The 22,373-nt window shown below is 58.1% G+C and overlaps 7 protein-coding genes across 7 annotated transcripts; 4 read left to right on the forward strand and 3 right to left on the reverse strand.

Moving 5' to 3' along the window:
• Positions 1–1,314: 1,314 nt before the first annotated feature.
• Positions 1,315–2,144, reverse strand: GGTG_11144 (hypothetical protein). The gene is made up of 2 exons (XM_009229024.1): positions 1,862–2,144; positions 1,315–1,761 (listed from the first exon to the last, which is right to left on the reverse strand). Exons 1-2 carry the CDS (start codon positions 2,136–2,138, stop codon positions 1,433–1,435), a joined length of 606 nt encoding a protein of 201 aa, XP_009227288.1. The 5' UTR covers positions 2,139–2,144; the 3' UTR covers positions 1,315–1,432.
• A 2,749-nt stretch (positions 2,145–4,893) lies between these two features.
• Positions 4,894–6,462, reverse strand: GGTG_11145 (hypothetical protein). Its single transcript, XM_009229025.1, has 2 exons — positions 5,446–6,462; positions 4,894–5,362 (listed from the first exon to the last, which is right to left on the reverse strand). Exons 1-2 carry the CDS (start codon positions 6,288–6,290, stop codon positions 5,146–5,148), a joined length of 1,062 nt encoding a protein of 353 aa, XP_009227289.1. The 5' UTR covers positions 6,291–6,462; the 3' UTR covers positions 4,894–5,145.
• A 596-nt stretch (positions 6,463–7,058) lies between these two features.
• On the forward strand, positions 7,059–8,065 carry GGTG_11146 (hypothetical protein; the record flags this gene model as incomplete). The annotated part of the gene is made up of 3 exons (XM_009229026.1): positions 7,059–7,117; positions 7,272–7,722; positions 8,030–8,065. 3 exons carry the CDS (start codon positions 7,059–7,061, stop codon positions 8,063–8,065), a joined length of 546 nt encoding a protein of 181 aa, XP_009227290.1.
• Positions 8,066–8,236: 171 nt separating this feature from the next.
• Positions 8,237–9,038, forward strand: GGTG_11147 (hypothetical protein; the record flags this gene model as incomplete). The annotated part of the gene is made up of 2 exons (XM_009229027.1): positions 8,237–8,629; positions 8,973–9,038. The coding sequence occupies 2 exons, from the start codon at positions 8,237–8,239 to the stop codon at positions 9,036–9,038; spliced, it is 459 nt and encodes a 152-aa protein (XP_009227291.1).
• Positions 9,039–11,282: 2,244 nt separating this feature from the next.
• Positions 11,283–14,240, reverse strand: GGTG_11148 (hypothetical protein). Its single transcript, XM_009229028.1, has 3 exons — positions 13,704–14,240; positions 12,296–13,642; positions 11,283–12,194 (listed from the first exon to the last, which is right to left on the reverse strand). The coding sequence occupies exons 1-3, from the start codon at positions 13,882–13,884 to the stop codon at positions 12,085–12,087; spliced, it is 1,638 nt and encodes a 545-aa protein (XP_009227292.1). The 5' UTR covers positions 13,885–14,240; the 3' UTR covers positions 11,283–12,084.
• Positions 14,241–14,423: 183 nt separating this feature from the next.
• Positions 14,424–16,548, forward strand: GGTG_11149 (hypothetical protein). Its single transcript, XM_009229029.1, has 3 exons — positions 14,424–15,550; positions 15,614–15,807; positions 15,876–16,548. The coding sequence occupies exons 1-3, from the start codon at positions 14,855–14,857 to the stop codon at positions 16,288–16,290; spliced, it is 1,305 nt and encodes a 434-aa protein (XP_009227293.1). The 5' UTR covers positions 14,424–14,854; the 3' UTR covers positions 16,291–16,548.
• Positions 16,549–17,404: 856 nt separating this feature from the next.
• On the forward strand, positions 17,405–22,212 carry GGTG_11150 (hypothetical protein). The gene is made up of 2 exons (XM_009229030.1): positions 17,405–18,261; positions 18,329–22,212. Exons 1-2 carry the CDS (start codon positions 17,925–17,927, stop codon positions 21,355–21,357), a joined length of 3,366 nt encoding a protein of 1,121 aa, XP_009227294.1. The 5' UTR covers positions 17,405–17,924; the 3' UTR covers positions 21,358–22,212.
• Positions 22,213–22,373: the final 161 nt, after the last annotated feature.

Consider the following 22,373-nt stretch of genomic DNA (forward strand, 5'->3'; position numbering starts at 1 on the left):
CCCCCCCCCCCTCGCCGGGCCTGACAGCGGCCGTCCTCCGGAGGGAGGCTGGGCAGACACCTCCTTGCGCACGGAGTCTCTCGCGCTGTCAGTCAGCACTTCCTCCCGACTTGCCACTCGACCTTTCGTGCGCCGTGCCATCTCGACCGAAATCTCAGCACTGGGGCGACGAACCTACATCTCCCTCGCGTCCGCCAGGACCCACCAATCACGTAGAATAATCTACCCAGGTAGCTTATCTAGGAACCTAGGTGGAGGGTAGGCAGGCCTCGGCCCTCCAGCCGCCCCTCAATCTCTCGGCCCCCCACCTATAAGTGCGACGGGGGTGGTGGCCTGCAGGTTGGTTTCGCCCCGGCAGGGCGTCGCACCTCTCTTGCGGCGACGGACTCGGGCGGAGAGGTGTGAGATAGTGGCGCGGGGCGAGGCTACGAGCTACCAAAGCAGGACGGACCTGACAGGTCTCAGGTGGCACGGCCGCGCGAGATGAAGATGCTGGCAGGCAGCATCGAGAGGTTTGGGTACACCTACATGCCCTAATGCCACCTACTGGGCCTTGGTATCCTGGGGACGAGGAGGATCACTGCCTTTTTGCATATATCCCACCAATCCGTGCTCAGAAGTACGACACCCACGACGTCATCCCAAGTTGCCTGCCCATGCATCCCCCCATTTCCTCTTTGACAAACAGGTCATCCCCACATGTAGGATGTTTGGCTGTGATAGCACGCTGCTTCGTGGCATGCGTGTCTCAGGCGTGGGCATGCTGGTCCGAGAAGCAGCCAATCACGAGACGCCGCCCCACCCGCTCTCTCCTTGGCGTTACCAAACGCCCGGGTCGAGGTTGTCCGCACTGTGGCGTGGGTTAGTGCCAGGAGTTGCAGGGATGCGCCTGTCCGACGCGCGCCGCCGGCACTGAACGGCACGCATTATCCATCATTATTGCCGGCCGGCAAAAAAATACAGCACACAAACGTCCATCCCATAGCGGCTAGCAGTGTCTGGTGGACAAAAGCTGGAATCTCATTTTTCGCTTACTGGGCTGGGCAATATGTGCACCCCTGCCCTCCCCCTCCTTCCAGAGATCAGCGGGCCCCCGTTTTTTCGGGACGCACACCCGCATTCCACGGACGAGCAGGAGGGGAGGGGGGGGATGGAGTCGGTAGGTGCGGATAACCGGTCAAGTAGTGAAAAAAAAAAAAAGAAAAAAAAAAGAAGAAAAGAAAAGACCCCACCACCCTTGTCGGCGGCTGGTGGCCCTGCCTCTACCCGTGAACGGCAGCCGGTGAGCCTCGACCTTGCCGCATTTCGTCAAGGATCGGCGAGAGACGGTGGGCCCCCGGGAAGAGGAGAATAAAAAAGAAAAGCAAGAAACCGGGCAGGCAAGGCTTTTCGGACGACGTGGCGTTACTGCTCTCGGTCGTCTCGTCCATCGTCATAGGTGCAAGTAGCGGGTAGGTACCTGATACCCAGGTAGGTAGGTAGGTAGATAGGCAAGGTAGGGTAACCGATGTTGGCCGCTAGCGGAAGAGAATTCCTCCCGCCTCGCTTCGTCCCTCATATCTCCTAGCAACCGGAAAGATGTGCAATCTCCACGATGCCTGCCGCGCGAACTAGGTCGACACTCTGGCCCCCCCTGAATCTTCCCGACCCCTCCCTCCTCCGCTTCCCGGTTTCTAGTCCAGCGTCTCCTTGTCTCCCTCGCATCTCTGCCTTCCTCCCCGTGGGGGCCATCGGGAAGACGAGACGAGACGACCTTTGTTTCTAGAAAACCGCTGTATGAGCAGGGCATGGGGATGGATGGGGGAGGACAAGACCCCATTGACGTCTCACCATCCCTTGCCTGGTGCTTATATTGACGTACGGTTCTTGTGTCGAGGTGTCGAGGTAGGGTTCGTGTTGCCGACAATCACTGCCTCGTCGTTCCTCGTCACCTTCGATGGGGTGTGGAAATGAACATGGACCGAGCAGGAAGCAAGCACCACCTGGCTCAAGCACCCCGTGGTGACAGCCAAAAATACTTCCACCGCTTTCAGCCGGCGCGAGAGGAAAAGCCACATCGGTGTGTTGGCTGAGCCCTCAAGGTAACGACGAGAGGAAATATGGGACGAAGCCGCCCCCCTGTCCCCCATGTCCCCCATGCTTGCGGTTTCTTGATTAGGATAAGCTCGAATTTCTCTCCTCGCTTCCGCTGACCAACAGGTAGACCCACCCATCAGTCCCCCGCCATTGGCGGGCCCACAAATATCAATTGCACGCCACAGCGTTCTCCCCCCTCCTTGCCCCACACCCTTATCCATGCGTAAAGGCCTCGGCAATGCTAGGAGATGGAATGTGGTCGTCGGCTGGTGGATGGGTGCGTAGATGGTTTCGGCACTAGGGCAGATTGGAGGTGGTAGCGTTGACATGTTTTCACCAAACGAGAGGGGGTAACTTGCGAACGATAGGTACGTGACCGGACAGGGAGGAGGAGGAGAAGGAGGAGGAAGGAGGAAGAAGAAGCGAGAGAAGGCAGTCTAAAACGGGTGCTGCCCGCACCCCCCATCGCCTGCCAGCGGCGTTGGACCCGGAACCGAGACGGGAATGTCATGGCCAATGCATACCTACATACAGGCAACATAGTCATGTGTGCTAGTGCCGTGGTTGGGGTGTTGGACGCGGTTGTGTGCATGCGTGGGAGACGGCGGACGCCGCCTCACGACAGGCGTGGGGGAGGCGCAGACGCGCCGAAGTCTAACAAGGTCATAAACGGTCTACACATTTGTTTTTAATCTTGCACCGCCTCCCGTCGACTCACAGCCGCGCTTAATAGGCGCCACGGTAAAAAATAACAGATAGAAAAAAAGTATAGATAGGCTGCAACCTTGGATGGGCATGTTTATACGCGTGTGGGCAAATTGCACAAAATAGGTATCCAAAAGAGAAGATATAGAAAGAAAAAAAAGTGGCGGCTAGATACGGCTCGATCGTGGACTTCCCAGGCCAGGGATCCAAATCGGGGTCCCCGATGGCAGGGGAAAAAAAGAAGAAGAGAGAGTGATGGGGAACAAGGGGGGGAAATGCGAGAAGGCGGGCGGGGGCTGGCGGCCAGCGGCGAGCAGCGCTGAAAAAAACATTTGACGAGATGGAGGAGGTGAGAAGGCGAGAGGATGTGTGGGCCGGACCCGGGGATTCGGTACTGCGACGCTCGCGTAGGATGATGGGCGGTCAGGTTCAGGTCCTCTCTCTTTGCTGCGAGACAACGCAGCCAAGCCCACCCCGTGCCCGTCTCTCTCTCTCTCTCGGCCAGACGCGGGTGGTGGCTAGGGCGTATGCAGCTCGACTCTTTCGGTCTTGTTAACTCCGTCCCTCTTAACCTTGGCTTTCTTTTTTTTGGGGGGGGCGTTCCTTGCTGGTATCCTATGTAGTTGGGCAGCGGAAAAAAAGCAAGAGTAGGCTGGGCGAGCAAGCAATAGGGCAGAAAAGGGAAATGTGAGCAGGAATATCAGCCCATCATCCACATCAGCTTTGGACACGGGCGCCCCCAGGCACCCCCAGGCCACCCAATGACACCACGCACACGGCATCCTCAAGCCTTTTTCATTTCTTTGCCACTCACAGGGGTCCACGATCTAGTGTCCATCCAGGCGAGTCCAGGCATTCCGGGACCTCGTAAGATAGCACGATCGTAAAGCCGGAATGAGTGTGGGGGAGTATTTATTTCGCTTTGTGTGTGTGTGTGTGTGTGAGAGAGTGAGAGAGAGAAAGAACGGAGGGGCAAACATGGCTACTACGGCACGTCTCCCCGGGTGGGGGACGACGGGTGGACCTGCGGCTGGCCATGTGTGTGTGTGTGTTTGTTCTATCTTCCAACCCAAGAGCCCAGATCTGCACCTTTTTTTTGTTTTTTTGCTCTCTCGCCCTCTCGCTCCTCGTCGTTGCGTCCGCCCCTCTCTCCTCCAAGAAGCAGACGCCCCATCTTAGGACCTTGGCGTGGTTTCACTACCCAGGGGGGGCCGCGCGCGCAGATTCACGTAGTACCGTCCAAATACGGTGGCGTTCTTTTTTGGGTCTTGATTCTTTTCTTTTTTTTCTTCACTCGTTCCTGTTTCTAGCACTGACGTTTGGCACAATCAAAATAAGCGAGAATTTGGGTGAGCTGGCTGGCTGGCTGGCTGGCTGTTGGTTGGCCCGATCGAGCGCCCTCTCCGATCTTGGATTTGGCCTGCCCTGCCTGATCGAAACCGGAGAGAAAAAAGACCCCCAGGCCACGCGGGGGCGCCGGCCAGTGGAATGAAAATAGCAAAAGATTCAGGAAATTCCACGTTCCGGGGAAGAAAGCTGACATCAGCAGCGGGAGGGAATGGACCAGAAGAAAAAGAAGAAAAAAAACTACGTGAACCAGCAAAACAAGAGCATAGCGCTGCCGGAGGTCAGATTCCCGAGACGGCGCAGGCCACTCCTTGCCTCGCACGCTTTCGGGGCTGCTCTGCTCCAGGGAAAAGGGGGGCCATGGGACAGGCAAGGCAGGGGTCAGGGCATCACCCAGATAGTTGGATTTTCTCTTGGTCCCGACGCGTTGTTTGATCAATTTTTTTTTTTTTGCCTCCGGTCGTCGTTGCTATGTTGGCCAGCGAGCGGCCCCATGTCAAATCTCCTTTCCCATTCCCCCCATCCATCAACTTCCCCCAGCCCTTGCCGAAAGAGGTCATATTAGCAGACCCAGTTCCTCACGATACGGAGCAGATTGTGAAATCATTTGGATTTTTCATTCAAGATTTTCTGCGAGTATCCATATCCCGTGATTTTCAGTACAAGCCTTGTAGCGCCCAAAGAAAGAGTAGTACCATGACGAAAAAGCCACCCAAACAAGCCGTGTGTGCTTTTGCTGTCCACAGCGACGATTAAACGAAAGAAGTGACATTGTGCCCGTGAGCAAGTAGCAAGTAACAAACGCACGAGAAGATTAGAGAAGAAATGGGTGATGGGGTGCGAATGGGGTGGGAGGGAAAAGCATGCAGCCAACATCCAAAAAAAAAAAGACACCGAGGATTAATGATATGGGGCGGAAGAAAGCACCCGGGTAAACCAAGAGCAAAGGTAGTGCAGAAAGTGGCGGGTGTGGCCTTTGGCCAAGGCGGCCTACCGAGGCAAGCTTGGTGGTCCCGCCTACTCCTCGTACTTGATTTGCGTCTGCCTCGGCTTGCGCCTCTTGTCCATGTCCCGGTAGTGCTGCTCCCACCACTCCTCGGCACCGGGGATGTAGTTGGGGTTGTTCTGGTCCGTGTGCTTTTTGAAGTGCGAGTAAAAATTGTCGAACCGGTCTCTTGTCTGGTGCTTGCGAGGGCAGTCAGGGTGGCAGTGGAAGTAGCGCCCCTGCTTGTGTCTGCGGAAATGAGCTTGTCAGTCCGAGCCGCCAAAACCCGAGCCCAAGAGGAGGAGGAGGAGGGTGAGAGAACATGAACATACGACAGCTCGTGGCGCACCTTGTGCTCCGGCCTCTTGTACCGCTTGTTGCAGCCTTCATGCTCGCATTGAAACCCGTTCTGGTCGTACTGATCAACCACGAGGGGGACCCCGTCCGCGGGCTTCACCAACATCTTGCTGATGCCCTTTGTCTTTTTCGGCCGGGCGATCCTGCGCGCCCCGGCCGTTGTCCGTGTTTGGCCCATGCCACTGATGGGAGGCCTGAGCTCGCCAGCCACATCTCGCTTGCCTATCCTCTCGAAGCCAGTGTCCATCGACATGGACGACGACCGGGAGCACGGCGAGCTCTCGAACATGGGCACAGGGGAGCCGGCGTGCACCCAGATCGGGGCCTGCGCGCCAGGGCTGGGGGTTCCGTGTGTCGGGTAGCCTGGCGCATGGGCCATGAAAGGAGGCGACGGCGGCAGGCTGTCGGCATAAGAGTAGGCGCCGGGCGTGCCCTGAAGGGGCATTTGGTGCTCCATGAAGCCCAGCGGACCCGGAACGCTCATGTCCATGGGGTTTCCGGTCCTCGGGGGCGTCGCCGGAGTGTAGTTGTCCCTATAGTAGCCCTGAGAGCTGGGCTGGAGCGTCATGTTGTGCATGTATTCGGGCGACGTTATGACCATGCGCATGTCGGTGGCACCCAGCCTGTGTTCGAAACTAAGAGACGAGTGCCTGCGCGGCGGCGGCGTTTGACATCCAAAGGAGCCTCTGGTCGAGCTCGGTGTCACTGAGCCGTAAGGGGATGATCCGGTGGATGAGAAGCTGCCGTTGGGACTGGATGAGTAGGAGAACGAGTCTTCCATGTCAAAGTGGCCGTAGCTACTCTCCATGTGGGACCTCATGGTAGGGGTGCGTAGGGGTACTGTTCGCTGGTGGCTCCGGGGGCTTCTTTGTGTGTTTGATTACTGCGGGTGGATACGAGAGCAAGATGGAGAATGAGGCAGTCTCTGATCAGCTGCAGATGAGGAATCTTGAGAGGAGATTCGGTATGGGATGGGAATTCTTGGGTTGTTGCCATCGAGACATGGAGCGGCCAGACTGGGTAGATATACATATATGGCATCGCAGGTGATATGCTTGATGGGAATGGGGTGGACATGGGAAGGATATGGGGGGGTGTGGGTAAGGCACTGGGGTGAGGGGGTGTTTGCTAGACGTGGACTGGGGTGGGGGTAGGCGGCCGACAAGAACGATCAGGGTGAAGGGGGTGGGTGCTCGTCGGCTGGAATGCCACAGCCGCAAGGCAAGGAAGGCGTGCGTGAAAGAAAGCCCCTCCCCGCCCAGGTAAGCAGTCAGAGGACCATGCATAAGTGCCTCGGGAGATGGCGGTCGATCTAGCCTACCTGTGTGCTCCACACTGTTTGGCCCTGCTCTGATCATGTTTTAGGACGACGCTTATTCGAGCTACGCCTGAACTTCTAACGGTAGGAAGGGTTGAGATGAAGGAGGAGGGAGGGTGAAGGGTGTGCGTGCTGGAGGACAGACCAGGGATGGCGAGCACATGATGTGAGGGTTGCCCTGCCCTTTGCCCTTGGCAGCTGAGGTAGCTCGTTCCTGGCCCGTAGACCGGGGTTTGGGTGAGTCTACGCCATCATCAAAATAGGTACAACATGTACACCCAGCCGGTAAGGCCAGCGGAGCCTGCTCGTGCTGGTGCATACCCTATTTTGTGCGCAGTGTTTCCTGCCGCAACTAGCCAAGCCAAAAGATGAAAGGTGGTGTAGGCTAGCAAGCCAGAGCTACCTAGCTACTAGGTAGCTGAACGCCGCGCGCTGGCGCCTGTTGCTATCTTTCTTTTTTTATTCTCTCGCCATTGCCTCAAGTTGGCCCGGTCGGGTGCGGTTGGTATACCGGGGGACTTGGCGTCGCTCAGAGGAGCGCCGATACGTCAAGGCCCAAAGAGTGATGGACAATAGGAGAGACAAGGCCGTGGAGAGCGGCAGCCATGACCAGAAACACCCGGACCACCGCCGGCGGGATTCCAAGACCCATTGTCAGTTCGGAAAAAGCGCAACTCTGAGACCTGGAATGGTGGGTAACTATTTGGAATGGGGATTGGCATCTCGCGGGCCATCTCGGGCGATCAGCCGGCCTGGGGCAGCATGTAATAAGACAGGCAGTCTCGTGGTGGGGGCGACAAGGGGGGCTCGCGGTTGGCAGAGCCCCAGTAGACCCAGATGTGCAGGCGGGAAAGCCAAGGAGCGGGCTCTCCGAACTCCGCTCAAGCCTCGTTGGTGTTGGCGGCTGCTGGAGCCGGAGGCTGTGAGGCGCAAGGTGCGGACACAGTTGTGACTACCTCGGGGTTACAAGCGCGCAGGGGGAGCCGCCGCCGACAGCTTCCATCAGCGTGGAACCAACATCGGATCATGTGACTAGCGTCAGAAGGGGTAGATAGGCGAGCGCGTGCACTAGGCTGGCTCACTAGACTGGCTCACTAGACTGGCTCACTAGGCTGGCTCACTAGTAGCGACATCAATGTGGCCAAGGGGGTCACGTCGGCTGTCTGTTGGGTTCGAAGCAGGCAGGGAGGCAAGTGGGTGACAGACTGATAGATGATAGACAGATAAACAGATGTTGACAGCTACCCTCGGTGCCTGGGTATTACCTTGGTACCTAGGTGCCCATGTACCTAGTCAGGGTCGATGGGCGAGGGTCGCGAATGGCACTGCGGGCGGAAGGCGACCCGCACACTAGAGCCATGCCATGACCAGTGTGTCTAATGTGTTTCTCGTCTGGCAGTCAGAGCAAGGCCGGGCCAGCCAATGTATTGTTCTCAGTCGCCTGCTCAATGCGCCCTTCCAGCCGGGCAGAGTCTCTCGAGCATCGCAGGAACCCAAGGGAATCAGCGTCACAGAAGCCTTTCTCTTGGACGGCGCAAGGTCGCAGGAGGAGGGAGGAGGAGGGTCTGTGGGATCCAAGACATCAATCAAAATTAAGCACAGCACGCGATGGGACGTTGACGGCCCACCGCCTGAGCAGGCACAGACAGGCACACAGGTACACAAAGTCTCTGCTGAGTCGCCGCCGTAGGGACGTCGAGGTGGAGGTGGATCAATACACGGGGCCCTGGGGTCGTATAGCGCTGTCAAGCATTGGTTCGACGCCGTGGCTGTCGCTGCCCTGCGTGCCTGCTTCATCTTCTTCCCTCGACGACGTTGGCTCAGCCGTGTCGGAAGGAACAGTGAGTACATCCATGTTAATACTGTGCAAGCAAAAATAAATCACCCCGTAAATCGGCTAGCGCTCCGGGTGGGGCGGGGCGGCCGAGGTGGACGATGTGATGGAGCACCAAGCACCCACCGCCCCTCAGGGGGCCGCCACGGCAAAATTGAATCTTGGCTCACTTTTTAGTCCCACCCGATGCATATTCCATCAACCTCGGCCTGTCTGTGCTCAGTGTGCCGTACCTTTTTGTCCTCGCCGGTCTCGAGTATTCTGACCACTTTTGTTTCTGCCCCGAGTCCCCGGCAAACGCTTGTAGGTTCTGTTAAGAGCAGCGGTGCTGCCTTGACCTTGGTTATCAGCGCTTCAACGACCCCTGGGGGTTCTTCTCCAGGTCCCTCGAGACGCGGCTCTCGCCTAGGTACTAGTAAATAGCCTCGGTGGGGGGCGGGCAAACAAACATCGCGGGGCCCTTGGAGCCGGCGGAACCCTAAAACGGCGAGCTGCCTGGCTCGCCCGGGATGACCGCACTGCTCCCACGAGTAGCCATCACGATTGCTGGTTCACGAACTCCCCACGGTCGGAGCTAGTATGTGCTTGGCAGACGAGCATCACAGGCAGACATGCGGGGATGCATCAGAGGTTGAAGTGACAGCCAGGCTGCGGGCGCATCTGGTGATAGGTATGTCTGCGGGCCTTGGGGTCAAGAACTTTGCTGCGACAAAAAGACAATGGGAAGACCCTGCCGACACCACTGGTCCTGCGGTCCACGCCTCTTGGTGCGAACCTGGTCGAAACGTATTGCCAAAAGAGCCGGCTAGTGTCAGAGCGCGCCGGCCACACGCCTCCAGAAAACGACACCCTCCCAACCAAATCGCACACACCCTCCTCCCCTTTTGAGCCTTGTGCTTGCTGCACCATCCATATACGCAACTCGAGGCCGGATGCGGGGGCCTCGGACAAGGTTCTCTGTGCCATATTTTTCTTCCCTCCTGGCCCAGCCGTTTGCACCCTGCCTTGGTGCCTGTTGTTGGATCTACGGGCCATAACCAGGACGGTGGTTCTTGACATGCTGACATTCCTCTGTCTTCGTTCTGTGCTTTCCTTCTCCCAAGCCCCTTGCACATGTGTCATAAAGCAAACAACCACCGACCTCCGACGATGACAAGTGTCTGCATCTGGTGGCGTCTTCCTGGTGGGGACCTACCTTTTTCTTGCCTCAGTGTGGACGCGCACTGGGTGGCCGGCCGAGGCTGGATCATGACCATTAAGTTTGAAACCTGCAGGATACATAGGTAGGTAGGTAGGTGCACCTGGTGAGTAGTTCCCTAGCAAATGGGTCGGCAGCGGCCCAGGGAGATGTGATTCAATAATCCGCCCGTGTCAAAAGCGAGAGAGGATCAGGACTATTGTCCAGCTTCTCTCCCTCCTGCAGAAAGCCCAAGCACCCGCCTGTCTTGCGTGAATCCGCGTCCAGGGGCAGGGCAAGCTATCTCGCAGGCGTTGATGAAAATAGACAAAACCGTCGGCACAACAGGGCGCACCGTCAGGCGTCCTCGCATCCTCGCATCTATCTAGAAAGAGGCCCCCCCTTGTGCTCGGTTGCAACGCAGTTCCAGGCCTTGGCAGGCTAGAGGGTACATCGGTACAAACTAGCCGTCCTTCGCCGCCTACCCGCCTGCCTGCCTTATCCTCCTAGCGACGGATGCTGCTGCTGTGAGAGATGCCATCTATTCGTGGACGCTCCAAACTAGCCTTTCCTATTCCGGCATTGTCGAGCGAGTCTCGCATCCAGGCGGGCAAAAGCCATTCTACCAGTTCTCTCTCTCAATCTCTCCGTCTCTCCCCCCCACCCGTTCACGTAGGGCGGCGTTGGGTGGCGGCCCCTTGGCTACGACGCCGGCGTCTCCGGGAAAACAAGCGCCGCCCGCCCCCATCTCCTCCTAATAGCCCTATCGGGGACGTATTTAGCAACATGCATGGTTGCTTGGCGGTGTGCGTGCATGTGTATTTGTGTGTGTGTGTGTGTGTGTGCAATAGCCGCCGGTATGTGGCAGAATATCGTCGCCTTGATGGTGTCCTTGTCGTTGCCACGGCGCAACCACAACGTCTCGCCTGCGTTTCTTGGAGAGACCTCGCCCGCTAGCCACGGGGGCTGCAAAGGAGGGCGCTTGGCTCCCGGCTCTCCCAACACCCGATCGTCCATCATCTGAATCAGTGGCCACCTACGCTTCCGCCTTGCATCATCCCCAGAGGCCCTAGTGTCTTGGCCTACCCGAGAAATCCCGTGAGCGGTCCTCGGGCGATGCAACAGGACATCGCCGCCTTGTCACTCCCAACTTTGCCCCCGGCCAGCATGTGTTGCGTACGGGTGGGAGCTGAGTCCCCTTGCGAGCCAGTTATCCGAGGCATCGTCTTCTTTTCCTGTCATCCACATGCCGATCCCGACGAGCACACAAGAACACGGCATGGCCGACGGAGCTTTCAAAGTCGGCCCGATGGCGGCCGGGAAGTCGCTGTTCCATGGCGTCAAAATAATGCAAGGCGCCCGGGGACTCGCACTTAGGTCAGCAAAACGCACCCGCAACGGACCCTGACACCTGGCTTGCACAAACACAGGAGCTCCATCTCGACATCCGCCGGCAATCTCTCGTGTCGACTTACGAGCGGACGGGCGGTATACAATCTTGCTTCCTCCAACTGAATGCCTGGGTCTTTTTTTACTCTACAGTCCCTGGAGGGCGGCCAGCATATGCAGGGCCACAATGATAAGTCTATTGGTGATGATAGCAGCGTGCCTAGGACATAAAGTATATATCGTACCCTGCATGCTATCACAGTTAAATACACATGCTCGATATACATACAAGGTTCACAAATCGGATCCCGTAGTATTCACTGGCGGCATAGAACCTTCCATCGATGTTACTTCCATGGCTCTTGACCAAGGCTGGAATCCTACATTGAGCGGCCCAACGGGCTAGGTGCATTGAGTAACATGGAAGCCCCGCTGCACAACCCCACGACGCACGCCAGGCAGCTGGACAAGATTGCTCAACATTGACCCATCCTTGCCATGACCTTGGGGTTTACCAAGCCGCGATTGAGGTCGTGGGCCATAAGTGTATCAAACATCTTCATACTGGCGTGCCCAAGGGGAACGCCCAAACACATGGTCCATGAAGATTGGCAAAACGCCCAAGGGGGATAAACCAGTCTCCCTCCGGCGTCAGGGAGGGCGCCGATATTAATGTCCGAGCAGAGGTCTATCCCGATCGACAAAAGCACCATACACGGGCACGTCAATGCGCCAACAAATATTGCCACAAGGTCTCACTGTTGCGGGCATGAGGTGGGAGATGGGCCGCTCTGGGCCACCTTCCACGACGCCGACCTGTAGAAATCTACGGCAATATCCAACACTTGCTGCAGAATGGAGCAGCTGAGCTATCCCTCCTTCGTCACCAGCCTCTGCTACTCGGCTACTGGCTCGCTGTCGGAGAGGCCCTGGAGAGCCTCCTGCATCTCTTCCTCCGTGGCCTCGAGGCCCGACGAGCTCATGATCTTGGTATTCTTCTCCTCGGCTAGACGGGGGGAAACATGGTGTGTCAGTATGCGCTCGTCAAATTTCAAGACAGCCTGGGTAGCGGCAACCCCTAGGGGACAGCGGAGATGAGACACGTACTCTTGGGCTCAACCAAAAGGTTCTCCTGAACCTCGCAGTCCATCAATGTTGAACCTTCTCCAACCTGGCTGCGCTTGCCGAGGATGCAGCGGACAAGTCTGCAGCCCTTACCAACAACGACGCCGTCCATGAGAAGACAGTGTTGTAGCTTGGCGCCCTCCTCTATCCTGCAGTTGGCGCCTATTATCGACTCCTTGATCGAAACCTTCTCTTCGACTATCACATTGTCGGCCACGAGGCTGTCGGGCCGCGTTATGGTCGTGCGAGAGCGTACGCCCTCAGGGTACGCCACCTTGCGAGCGTGTGCAAACGGTGATGTCGCCGCCGCACCCGTCTCCTCGATAGAGGGAAGCTTTGCCAGTTGGAGCGACACCTCGAGCAGCGCCTGAGCCGTGTCCACACGGCGGATCAGGGGCTCGGCTGGTTGAGATGGATGAATGTAAGCCAGCATAGGTGGGACTGTTGTTGGTTTTTCGGCCTTGGACGACACCTTGCCGCTCTGGCCATGCCGCTGACCTCCCGCTGGCCCTAGAGCACCAGCCTCGATAGGAGAAGACGGTGCGCTTTCGGGGCTGTGCGAGTGCCACTCGCGCCCCTTTGCTGGGGACTGGCCTCCAGGGCGCAGCAGCTTGTCCAAGCCAAGTTTCGAGGCGAGACCGTCCTGCCAGCCAGCCTTTGCCCACCAGCCAACGACGTCCTCGCCGATGCTCTCGAGGTGCTCGTTCTCGTTGACAAAGTCCATGACCCATCGGGGGAAGATGTAGATGTGGGCGTCCCTGTGGTTCGTCATCATGCGTATCCTGGGGTGGCGGCGGAGGAGGCCATGTCGGATCGGAAGTCCGCCCTTTTCCTCGGTTAGATCGTTGAGCGAGTCCTTTGGCATAGAGTATGCCAGGTTAGCCACGCTTGGTATGGCTGATCCCTTGGTTGGTGCTATGGGGAGGGATGGAACAGGCGTGGTGATTATAAAGTCTGTCTCCTCTCCCTTAATAGGTGCGACCTTGGTGTCATACCACACGCCCAGTCCCCCGCTATATACCCCGCCTGCACCGTCGCCGTCGTCGCCAGAGTCGGGTTTCAGCTGAGCGGACTTGACCATCCATGCCTGCACCAGCGCGTCGCCACCAAGCTCACAAACGAGGTCGCATGGCAAGACTAAGAAGTCCCGGTTCACAACCGACCTCACCTCGGGCAGACGAAGAATCTCGGCGGTGCCAGTGTTGTATGTCAGATCCTTTGGCGCCAGCAGGTTGGGTGTCGGCAGGGGCAGACCAGTGAGGAATGGGTTGGTCTTGAGCGAAACATTGAGTGCTTCTGATGCCGTTGGCGGACAGATGAGAGTGATGTCTAAGAGTTGTGTTAGCACCCCGGGCCCGTCCGAGACAGGCGACCACAGGCGCAAACGAACCTGTGATGCCCAGCCTGTAGCAGAAGCTCAGAGGGTACCAGACCATGGGCCTGTTGGCGATGGGGAGGAGCGCCTTTGGGTTCTCGTCAGGGTTGGCAGTGAATGTGGGAAAGGAAGAGCCAGGGCCGCAGAGAATCAGGGCCTGCAGCCCAGGGGCCACGGCCGTGACGGCAGGGGGCATGGCGATGCGCGGGGTTGGCGGAGCAGCTTTGCAATTTGCGATATGCGATTGGCGATTTGGAGGGGGGCTGCCTGTCTGTGCCCGTGTGCCAGTTCAAATCAAATGGGAGATGTCTCAGAACCAAAAGAGCAGGAACAGTCTGGGTACAGAGGTAGAAACCTAGAGGTCGCAGACGTCCTCACTTGCTCCAGGCCGACTAAAGTTGCAGCTTTCTGTGTGAAATCTGTGGCGCTGAATTCACGATGCCCATTGACTCATCGTCATCCCGCCGCACCACCATGCAGCGATCCAGTGTGTGCGCTTCCAGCGGTTGAGGCGATCCACTCGAAGCTCTGCGGCCCCACGGCCAGCTGGAGCTCAGAATCCCGGCGGCCAAACAGCGCTGGCGTGCCGTTTTTGCGTTTTTGGCAGGAGCGGATCGCAGGCAGGAACCAAGGCGGCCCCTCCCATCACGTGCAAGCGGCCCCATTTTGGCACGTCATCCCTGCTTCGCGCTTGGGCACCGGGCCAACCACAACGGGCCGCGGCAGCTGAGCCTTGCCGGCGCTGGACAGTGGAGCGAACCATCAATGGCTGGGAGGTCAACAGAGCCTGGTCGACTGGAGGCCCAGCCACCCGCAAATCGGCTCCCGCTGTGTTCCCCTGCTGCGCCCAGGCCAACGCACACCTCGGCGGGCTGCAGATTCGGAACGCACCTGTCCACCTCTCCAGCCACACGATATTTATCTGCCGTCCGACTGCCTATCGACCGTGTCCCGGCCTGCTCTGCGCCGCGAACGCGCGAAAGCTCGACTGCGCAAAGACACGCTACTGGACTGGGTCCCCGGCTGAGCCTGACTTCCTGACGACGACGTGTTTGGTCCCTCGGCTGTCGGACGCATCGAGAGAGCGCGTCGCCCGATCCCCGGTCGTCTTCCCCTCCTCGAGCACGAGCCCCGACTGGAATGCGATGCTCTCTTCACCTCGATAAATGTCTTCGCCCTACGATAACCGCGGCTCCTCCCGCCGCCACGGTGTGTGGTCCCATTGGGTGCCCCTGGCCCTGACGGTGACGGTTGCGACCGTTGGCGTCGCCGCCTGGGTGTGGAGCCAGCGCAGCAGCGACGACGACGACGAGAGCGCACTCGCGTTGCAGCAGCAGCAGCAGCAGCAGCAGCAGCAGCAGCCGCCGCAGCAGCATCCCCAGCATACTGACATCGACTACAACAATGCCGACTACGGGGACAACCCGCCCTATGGCGCCACCGACCGCGGCGTCGCTGGGCGCCAGGCCGGCGCCCCCCGCCCATCGGGGGACGCGAAGCCCGGCGAGGAGAACTTCAACGCTGGGTGGGGTTCCCGCATGTCGGGCGCGCTGCGACGCACCCCGAGCCCGCAGCAATTCTTCGACAGCGCCGGCAAGACGGTCGCCGCGGGCATGGCCGCTGCAGGTGCCGCCGTCGGGAGCGCGCTCGCCGCGATCCGGGAGGAGGACAAGGGCGCCTACGCCGACCATGAGACATGGTCTGAGGAGGCCGACGCCAAGAAGAAGGTGACTTCGACTTCCCGCACCGCTGGTTCAGGTGGCGGCTCCTCGTCCAGCAAAAGGCGCAAGACGGTCGCCATTGTGGTGTCGGCCGACACTAACCTTGACGACATGGAGGCGGACGGGTTCGTCGAGCATGCCGTGAGTCCAAAATTACATGCTCCTTTGGGTTGAGACGAATGGCTGACTTGTTATGCTCTACAGTCAATTCTGTCCCACATTCCTAAAAACATCAACTACTCCAAAATCAAGCTCTTCGTCCTCATCTACGCCCCGAGTCTGAAGGATGCTGCGGTTGAGGCATCAACCGGCGAGCTTCCGCCGGGGTCTTTGAGCTCGTCATTCACAAACATTGATCACGCCCAGGCGCAATCGCCCAAGGATGAGAAGAGCCCCATGTATGTGCATCCTGCCATGTACTATCAGCTTCTTAACCCAATTCGACTAACAGGAATGTCCCGCAAAGGTTTAACGCATCATCTTCCACCAACCCTGGATTCAACGCCATCTACTCACAGGCCCTGGCACTGGTTGAAAAGGAGACCATGGTTCTGCCCTACACCAGCAGCACAGGACATTCGCATATCCTACGACATCTCCAGCCCGACGTCGTGTATCTGCAGGAGTCGCTTTCTGGCGACAACGGGTCAGTCGTGACGCAGCTGCAGACGTGGCTGAGTAAGGACATCATCCTCGTTGTTGGCGCCGAGAGCGGTGACGGCGGCCTCGCCGACAGCGAGTCTGAGGCGGACAGGCCCAGTGATGAGGTCACAAAGTGGTGGCAACGCGAAGAGCGCGTCGGCAGGGGCAGGGGCGTCATCGTTGTCGACGGGATGAGGGTTGGTGACGACTGGGGGCGTCGCGTCCAGGGTAGAGAGTAGGCGGCGATGATTGTGAAAAGGTTTCAGTCTCGTGGTCCCGTTTCATCGCAGTCAACGGGAAGGTATATTCTACACATGTCCTATTCTTTTTGGCGGACTTTCGGGTAGGTTGGTAGGCAGGCAGGCTTTGGCTGGCCCAGGACGACGCTGATGAGGTATGCGGTCGTTACTTTTTTATAGCCCCATAGGTAGAGCTATCTTTCTTGAATCTGAAGAACGCGGGATCCTTTTTTTAAAGGCATCGCATTGTGCATTAGGCGTTCCCGTCTCTTACAAGGTGATATTCTGTCTGCCAAAAGCGTTGGAATATTTCCTAATCCACGAGGGATGGCACTTTACCCCTATCAGAAGTAGAAGACATTCAGCTCACGCAGGCATGGGACTTCTCATTGGATGTGACAGACCTGCAGCTCCACGCATGCACTGAAAGCTATGTAGGTTCCACTTGAATTATACAGCGCCAAAAACAGGTGGGAACAGGGCCTCTTGCTGCCAGACACGGCCTTGACCTTACGGCGCAGATCAATGGAGCCGGGCGAGGCGGGGTGACAGCCGGATTGTCACCGATAATGATGCCACCATGACATTAACCGGCTATACCAGTCGGGTTCGAGAGGGGTAAGAGAAGAGAAACTACATACGTACCCGGTACCTTAGCTACCAAACCAGAACCAACACCAACGGAGATAGTGTGTGGATGCTGGTACCCGCCCTGACCTCAGCTCCAGCTGTCGTGTCTTGTCGGCAGCCTCAAAAGAATGTGGGGCCGCTGAGACCCAACTGGTATCCACCAAGCCAGAGGACTCGAACACCATACGGCATATGATGAAGGCGTGGAGGGCGAAAACAAAGAAACAGCAGTCACCACATCGAACTTTGTCTGCTGTAGCTCAAGAGGAGAAAGGATTTTACAAACTCAAATCGCTTTAAATTTTGAATACTGACTCCTAGGCGCCGATGAGCCCTATGCACTGAACCTTCTCCGGCTTGCCTTCCTTTTCTACTTGGCTCGCGCAAAGCCTCGTCTGCACATCACATGACCTTGGCGCATGCCACAAACGCGCTGTGGGTCATTGAGACAGCCAACTTCATCCGCCGAGCCTCATCTGGATTTCTTGTTGCGTGACTTGGAGTCCAACCCCACACGGAGAGCCCATCATCATCACGAAGCGCTCCGGCTCGCTCTGTATCTTTCGACTCTCGTTCTTGGATCATCGCATTGTTACGCAATTGAACTCCCGAGACGTCCCGGTCCGCGGCCACGTCGCGAGCCGATCGCGCCCAATCGCCGCCTCCGCTACGAGCTTCGCAATCCCTAGTCTCGGGCCGCCTCTACCCATCGCGACCCCTTTGTCCCGCGTCCGGCTGGTGGTCCATCGAACCGACCGCCAAAGGTCGACGCTAGACATCGCCAGACACCACTCCACGCTTCCACATTCCCGCGCTATCGAAACTTCGGTTCTCTTCGCTCGCTCCCGACGACAGATGTCTTGCACGGTCGCTTCCCGTGCCGCGCTTTGAATGTGGGAGATTTGCGTCCTCGGCGCCGACATCCCCATCGCCCTCGCGCGCCATCTTAACCGCATCCCTGGATCCAAGGATCGCTGCCTCCTGACCACACCGCTGTCGCAAAGATGGCGCCGGTTGGCGCGCCGATGCAGCCCACCCTGCCCGCTCAAAAACTCAAGCGACCTGCGCCCCCAGGCATCCAGACCAACGGCGCGACCCCCTCCAAGTCGTCGCCGTCACCCTCTCTCCAGACCAAGCGCCCGCCTTCTGCCGCAAAACAGAGTCTGGCCTCGGCGACCCCAAACGGCACAACCTCCCCCGTCAGCCGTCGCACGAACGGAATACGCCGAGATGCCCCGGGCCCCATCTCGGCCCGGCCGCCCAAGGCCGGAGCCGGAGCCGCGCCTCCTACAGCCGTTGGCGAGTTCGCGGTGGTGCCGGCAGCGGAGCCGAGACCATATGGTAAGTCCATCACCACCGCCCGCCGAGCCCAGCGCCATCGTGTGAGACCCGCTAACCCATGATGCAGTTGTGTCGGACCCATACATACTCAAAAAATACTCGGGCCACCCGCCATCGCTCGTCCTGCACCTGCACCCGACACACTTTCGGTTTGATCAGCAGGACGGCATATTCCCATACAAGTCACCGATGAAGATATTCCTCGAGCACCTCCGGCAAAGGACAGTACCGCACGACCTGCTCGAGTATTTCGTCCAGGGCGGTGTGCCATTCTACGAGGGCTGCCTCATCGTACAGGTTCACGACCACAAGTCTGTTATCGCCCAGTCTCAGGCCAAGGACGTCGAGCGCCCCGCCTCCGCTTCCAACAACACGGTCCAGTTCTCGATACACAACTACAACCCGTACATCACCCCTTCGCCATATGCCCCGTATCCCAAAGATAGCTTCGGCGCAGAAGAGCCTCCGCCGAGTAGCGATGCCAAAGGCAAGACCTCGGGCGACGACGGCGACAACGACAAGGAAAACCAGCATATCCCCAATGGACTCCCCGAGCCGCCCAAGAGCAAGCCGCCACCGAAACCAAAGATTGCGACTGTTGTGCTCCACCCCACTGCGCAGTCCTTGCAAATGGACCTATCCATCAAGACGTTCACGCCAAGGAACGTCGATGGCCGCCAGGACGGGTCCTCGGCGACAATACCACCATCAACGCCATTGACAGCCATTCCACCTACACCAACAAGCGCAATGCCACCGCCAGCAAAGAAGCAAAAGCGTGAGCGTGCAGAGCTCGACGCAACGAATATCTACGCCTTCGAGGCCGAGGTGTTGCTTGCGACTACAGCCGAGTTGGACTTGGAACCGACCAGGAGCGCGGAGGAGACAATCCGCAAACTTGAATCCCAGGCCCATCCTCACCATTCACACGACCCACCTCAGCCCAAGACTCGGAAACGGACCGTTGCCGAGATGGCGGCAGACGAGGCGGCAGCAGCAGAGCGGGAGCGGTATATGTTGTCGCTTGACGACCGCCTCAGCTCCCGGATCAGTGGCAACCAAACCTCGAATTCTGGGGGCGATGGAGACGCGCAGGCTGCGGCAGCTGCCTTCGAGCCGCGCTTCGAGCGCTTCAAGCTCATTGCCGAAATTAAGCGTGAGCATATGGAGCGAAATGAGCAGGAGAAGTTGCAGGCCGCCGAGGACGAGCGGAAGCTCTTTGCCCAGAAGCAGCAGCAGCTCGAGGCACAACAGCAAGCCCAAGCACAAGCCCAGGCACAAGCACAAGCTCAAGCGCAGGCTCAGGCACAACAGCAAGCACAAGCACAAGCCCAGGCACAGGCACAGGCTCAGGCACAAGCCCAGGCGCAAGCTCAGGCTCAGGCGCAGGCACAACAGCAGGCTCAGGCACAGCAGGCTCAGGCCCAGGCTCAGGCACAGCAACAGGCCCAGGCTCAAGCCCAAGCCCAAGCCCAAGCCCAACGACAAGAGCAAGAGAGGCTTCGGCGCGAGCAAGCCGCCCGCGAACAGCAACAGGTGCAGCAGGCGCAACAACAAGCACAACAGCAGCAACAGCAGCAACAGCAGCAACAACAACACCAACAGCAACAACAGCAGGCGATGCTTGCCCAGCGTCGTGCGATAGCTCAGCAACAGGCGCAAAACCAACCACAAGCACAGTCTCACGCCCACGCCGTGTCTCAAGCCCAAGCCCAAGCTGCAATCCAGGCCCAATCCCCGCCGAGCACCGCCGGCATGGTCGCAACACCGCATGGGCACCCGCAGCAAAACGTGCCTGTCTCGGGCGCGCTTCCTAATGGCATGCCAAACGGGATGCATGCGCAGGCCCAACCGCGGTTTGTGTCACAACCGCAGGTGTCATCGCCCATAGTTCGGAACAATACACCACTGAACATGTCGTCGCCCATGGTTCACGGCGGCGTTGCCATGCAAACCTCGAACTCCAACATGGGCTCGGCCATGGGCAGTCCGCCAATACCGGCCTCGGTTGTTCAGACACATCCCCCCATGTCGGCTGCCATGACAGCCAGCATGTCGGCCAGGGGTAGCCAACAGAGCCACGCAGGCACGCCTAGGATGCATAATGCTACGCCCAACATGGCGCACGCGACGCCCAACAACCGGCCGCCGCACATGGTGCAGACACCTCGGATGAGCCAGGCCAGCCCGCCGTCGGGCATGATGACGAACGCGCAAATGTCGCAGGCCATGCTGTCGATGAACAACCAGGGCATGGCGGCGCCGCTCCAGATACAAAACCCGCACCTGGCGAGCCAGATCGCCATGGCGCAACATCAACAGCGACTGCAGCAACAGCACCAGAGTAACCAGCAGCAACAGCACCAACAGATGCCGAACGCCGCCATGGTTAACGGCATGATGAACCGACAGCCCAACGGGCAGATGACGGCGCAGCAGATGCAGCAGCTGCTACGGCTCCAGCAAAACCCCGCGCTGTTTGCCCAGTACGCTCAACAGGTCAACAACATGTCGCAGCAAAACATGCAGCAAAATCTCCAGCAGCAGATGCACGCTGCTCAGCAGGCGGCAGGCGGCAACATGCAAGCGGGCATGCAACCGCAGATGATGCCCCAGAACATACAACTCAACAACATGAACCCGCAGCAGATAGCCATGCTCCAGCAGCGTATGCAGCAGATGGCGCAGCAGCAGCGCATGCAGCAGCAACATCAGCAGCAGCAACAACAACAGCAGGGTCACCCGCAAATGACACCGCAGATGCTGCAGCAGATGGCGCACATGAACCAGCAGGCAGCGGCGGCGGCGGGACAGCAGCAGATGCCCAGCGAGATGCAGCAGCAGCTGGTGGCAATATCGCGGAACATCTATCAAAAGATGCTACCGAACTTGATCCAGCGACATGGCGGGCAGGATAACATTCCGCCCGAGACGCTGCTCACGTTTAGGAACTCGTGTATGCAGCAGGCTAGGGCTCAGCTCAACAACAGCATCCACGTGAGGAGGCAGCAGCAGCAGGCGATGCTCCAGCAGGCGCAGGTGCAGGCGGCGATGCAGCAGCAGGGCATGGGTGGCATGATGCATCAGGGCATGTAGGGACATCTTTGGTGACCTTGCTTTGCTGAGGCGGGATGGTTGCGCAAAGGTTGTCGCTCCATGCAGATGCGGCCTCTTTATTATTATCCTCTTTATTAGGAGGGTCTCGCATTCCTTGCTCTACCCGTCGTCGCTCCTGAAACTTCACCTTTCAGCGCTTTCACGTTTCTTTTTCTTCCTCTTTTTTTTCCCCGTCCGTATTCTTTTACTTAATGCGGTAGGACAGGATTGTTTGTATTCCACGTCTTGCCTACATAACGCTACGACACGGGTCTCGAGACACCCTCTGGGACGGCGCAAGAAGCGAAAGAAAATCAGCGGAGTAAATGTTTGGAAGGCGTTTTTTTTTGTTTTTTTATTACCTATTCTTTGTTTTGGCGCTTGGCGGCGGGAATCGTGAGATGGCACCAAGGATATCACTTCACCTTCCTCCCTGCGCTCTCCCCATCTCTCTGGCTCTTGCCACCCTTTGTTTTTCTGTTCCTGCACCAGGGACACGCTCTGGTTTTATACCCTCGGGCTCAAGGAAAGATGGATTGCGTTTTGTACATTGTTTGGCATTCTTTACGCTTTCCTCCTTATTTACACCCCATGTCCATTGGTTCTACCCACGGCTCCGGTGGTCTCTCCTCGGTGCTCTGCTTTCCCGACAGACCTCACCGTGTCTTGTTGTTGGCTTGCGGTGAACACAAATATTTGATAGGCACGCACTTCGTCTCTTGACCCAGCGTTACAAAGACAGCCGCCCTTTTTTTTGATATCAGAGAACAATATACAGGAAGCGCATTGCGGTGGCGGAGTTTAGCATCCCATTTTCTGATTTCCTTGACCTGATAAATCACAGGATATAACGAATGGCTCGTATTGGCGTCCCGCCGAAGCCGGCGGCCAGCAAAAAAAAAAAAACAAAAAAACCCTACCCGAACTCCTCGGTCATGCCGGTTCGGGCCGTCGTACGTTTTACCCAAATATGTCATACAAACAGTCAGCATGGTCGGTGGCAGCCCAGGACGCGT

The sequence above is a fragment of the Gaeumannomyces tritici genome (genome assembly GCF_000145635.1).
Source record: "Gaeumannomyces tritici R3-111a-1 unplaced genomic scaffold supercont2.6, whole genome shotgun sequence".
Lineage (NCBI taxonomy): Eukaryota > Fungi > Ascomycota > Sordariomycetes > Magnaporthales > Magnaporthaceae > Gaeumannomyces > Gaeumannomyces tritici.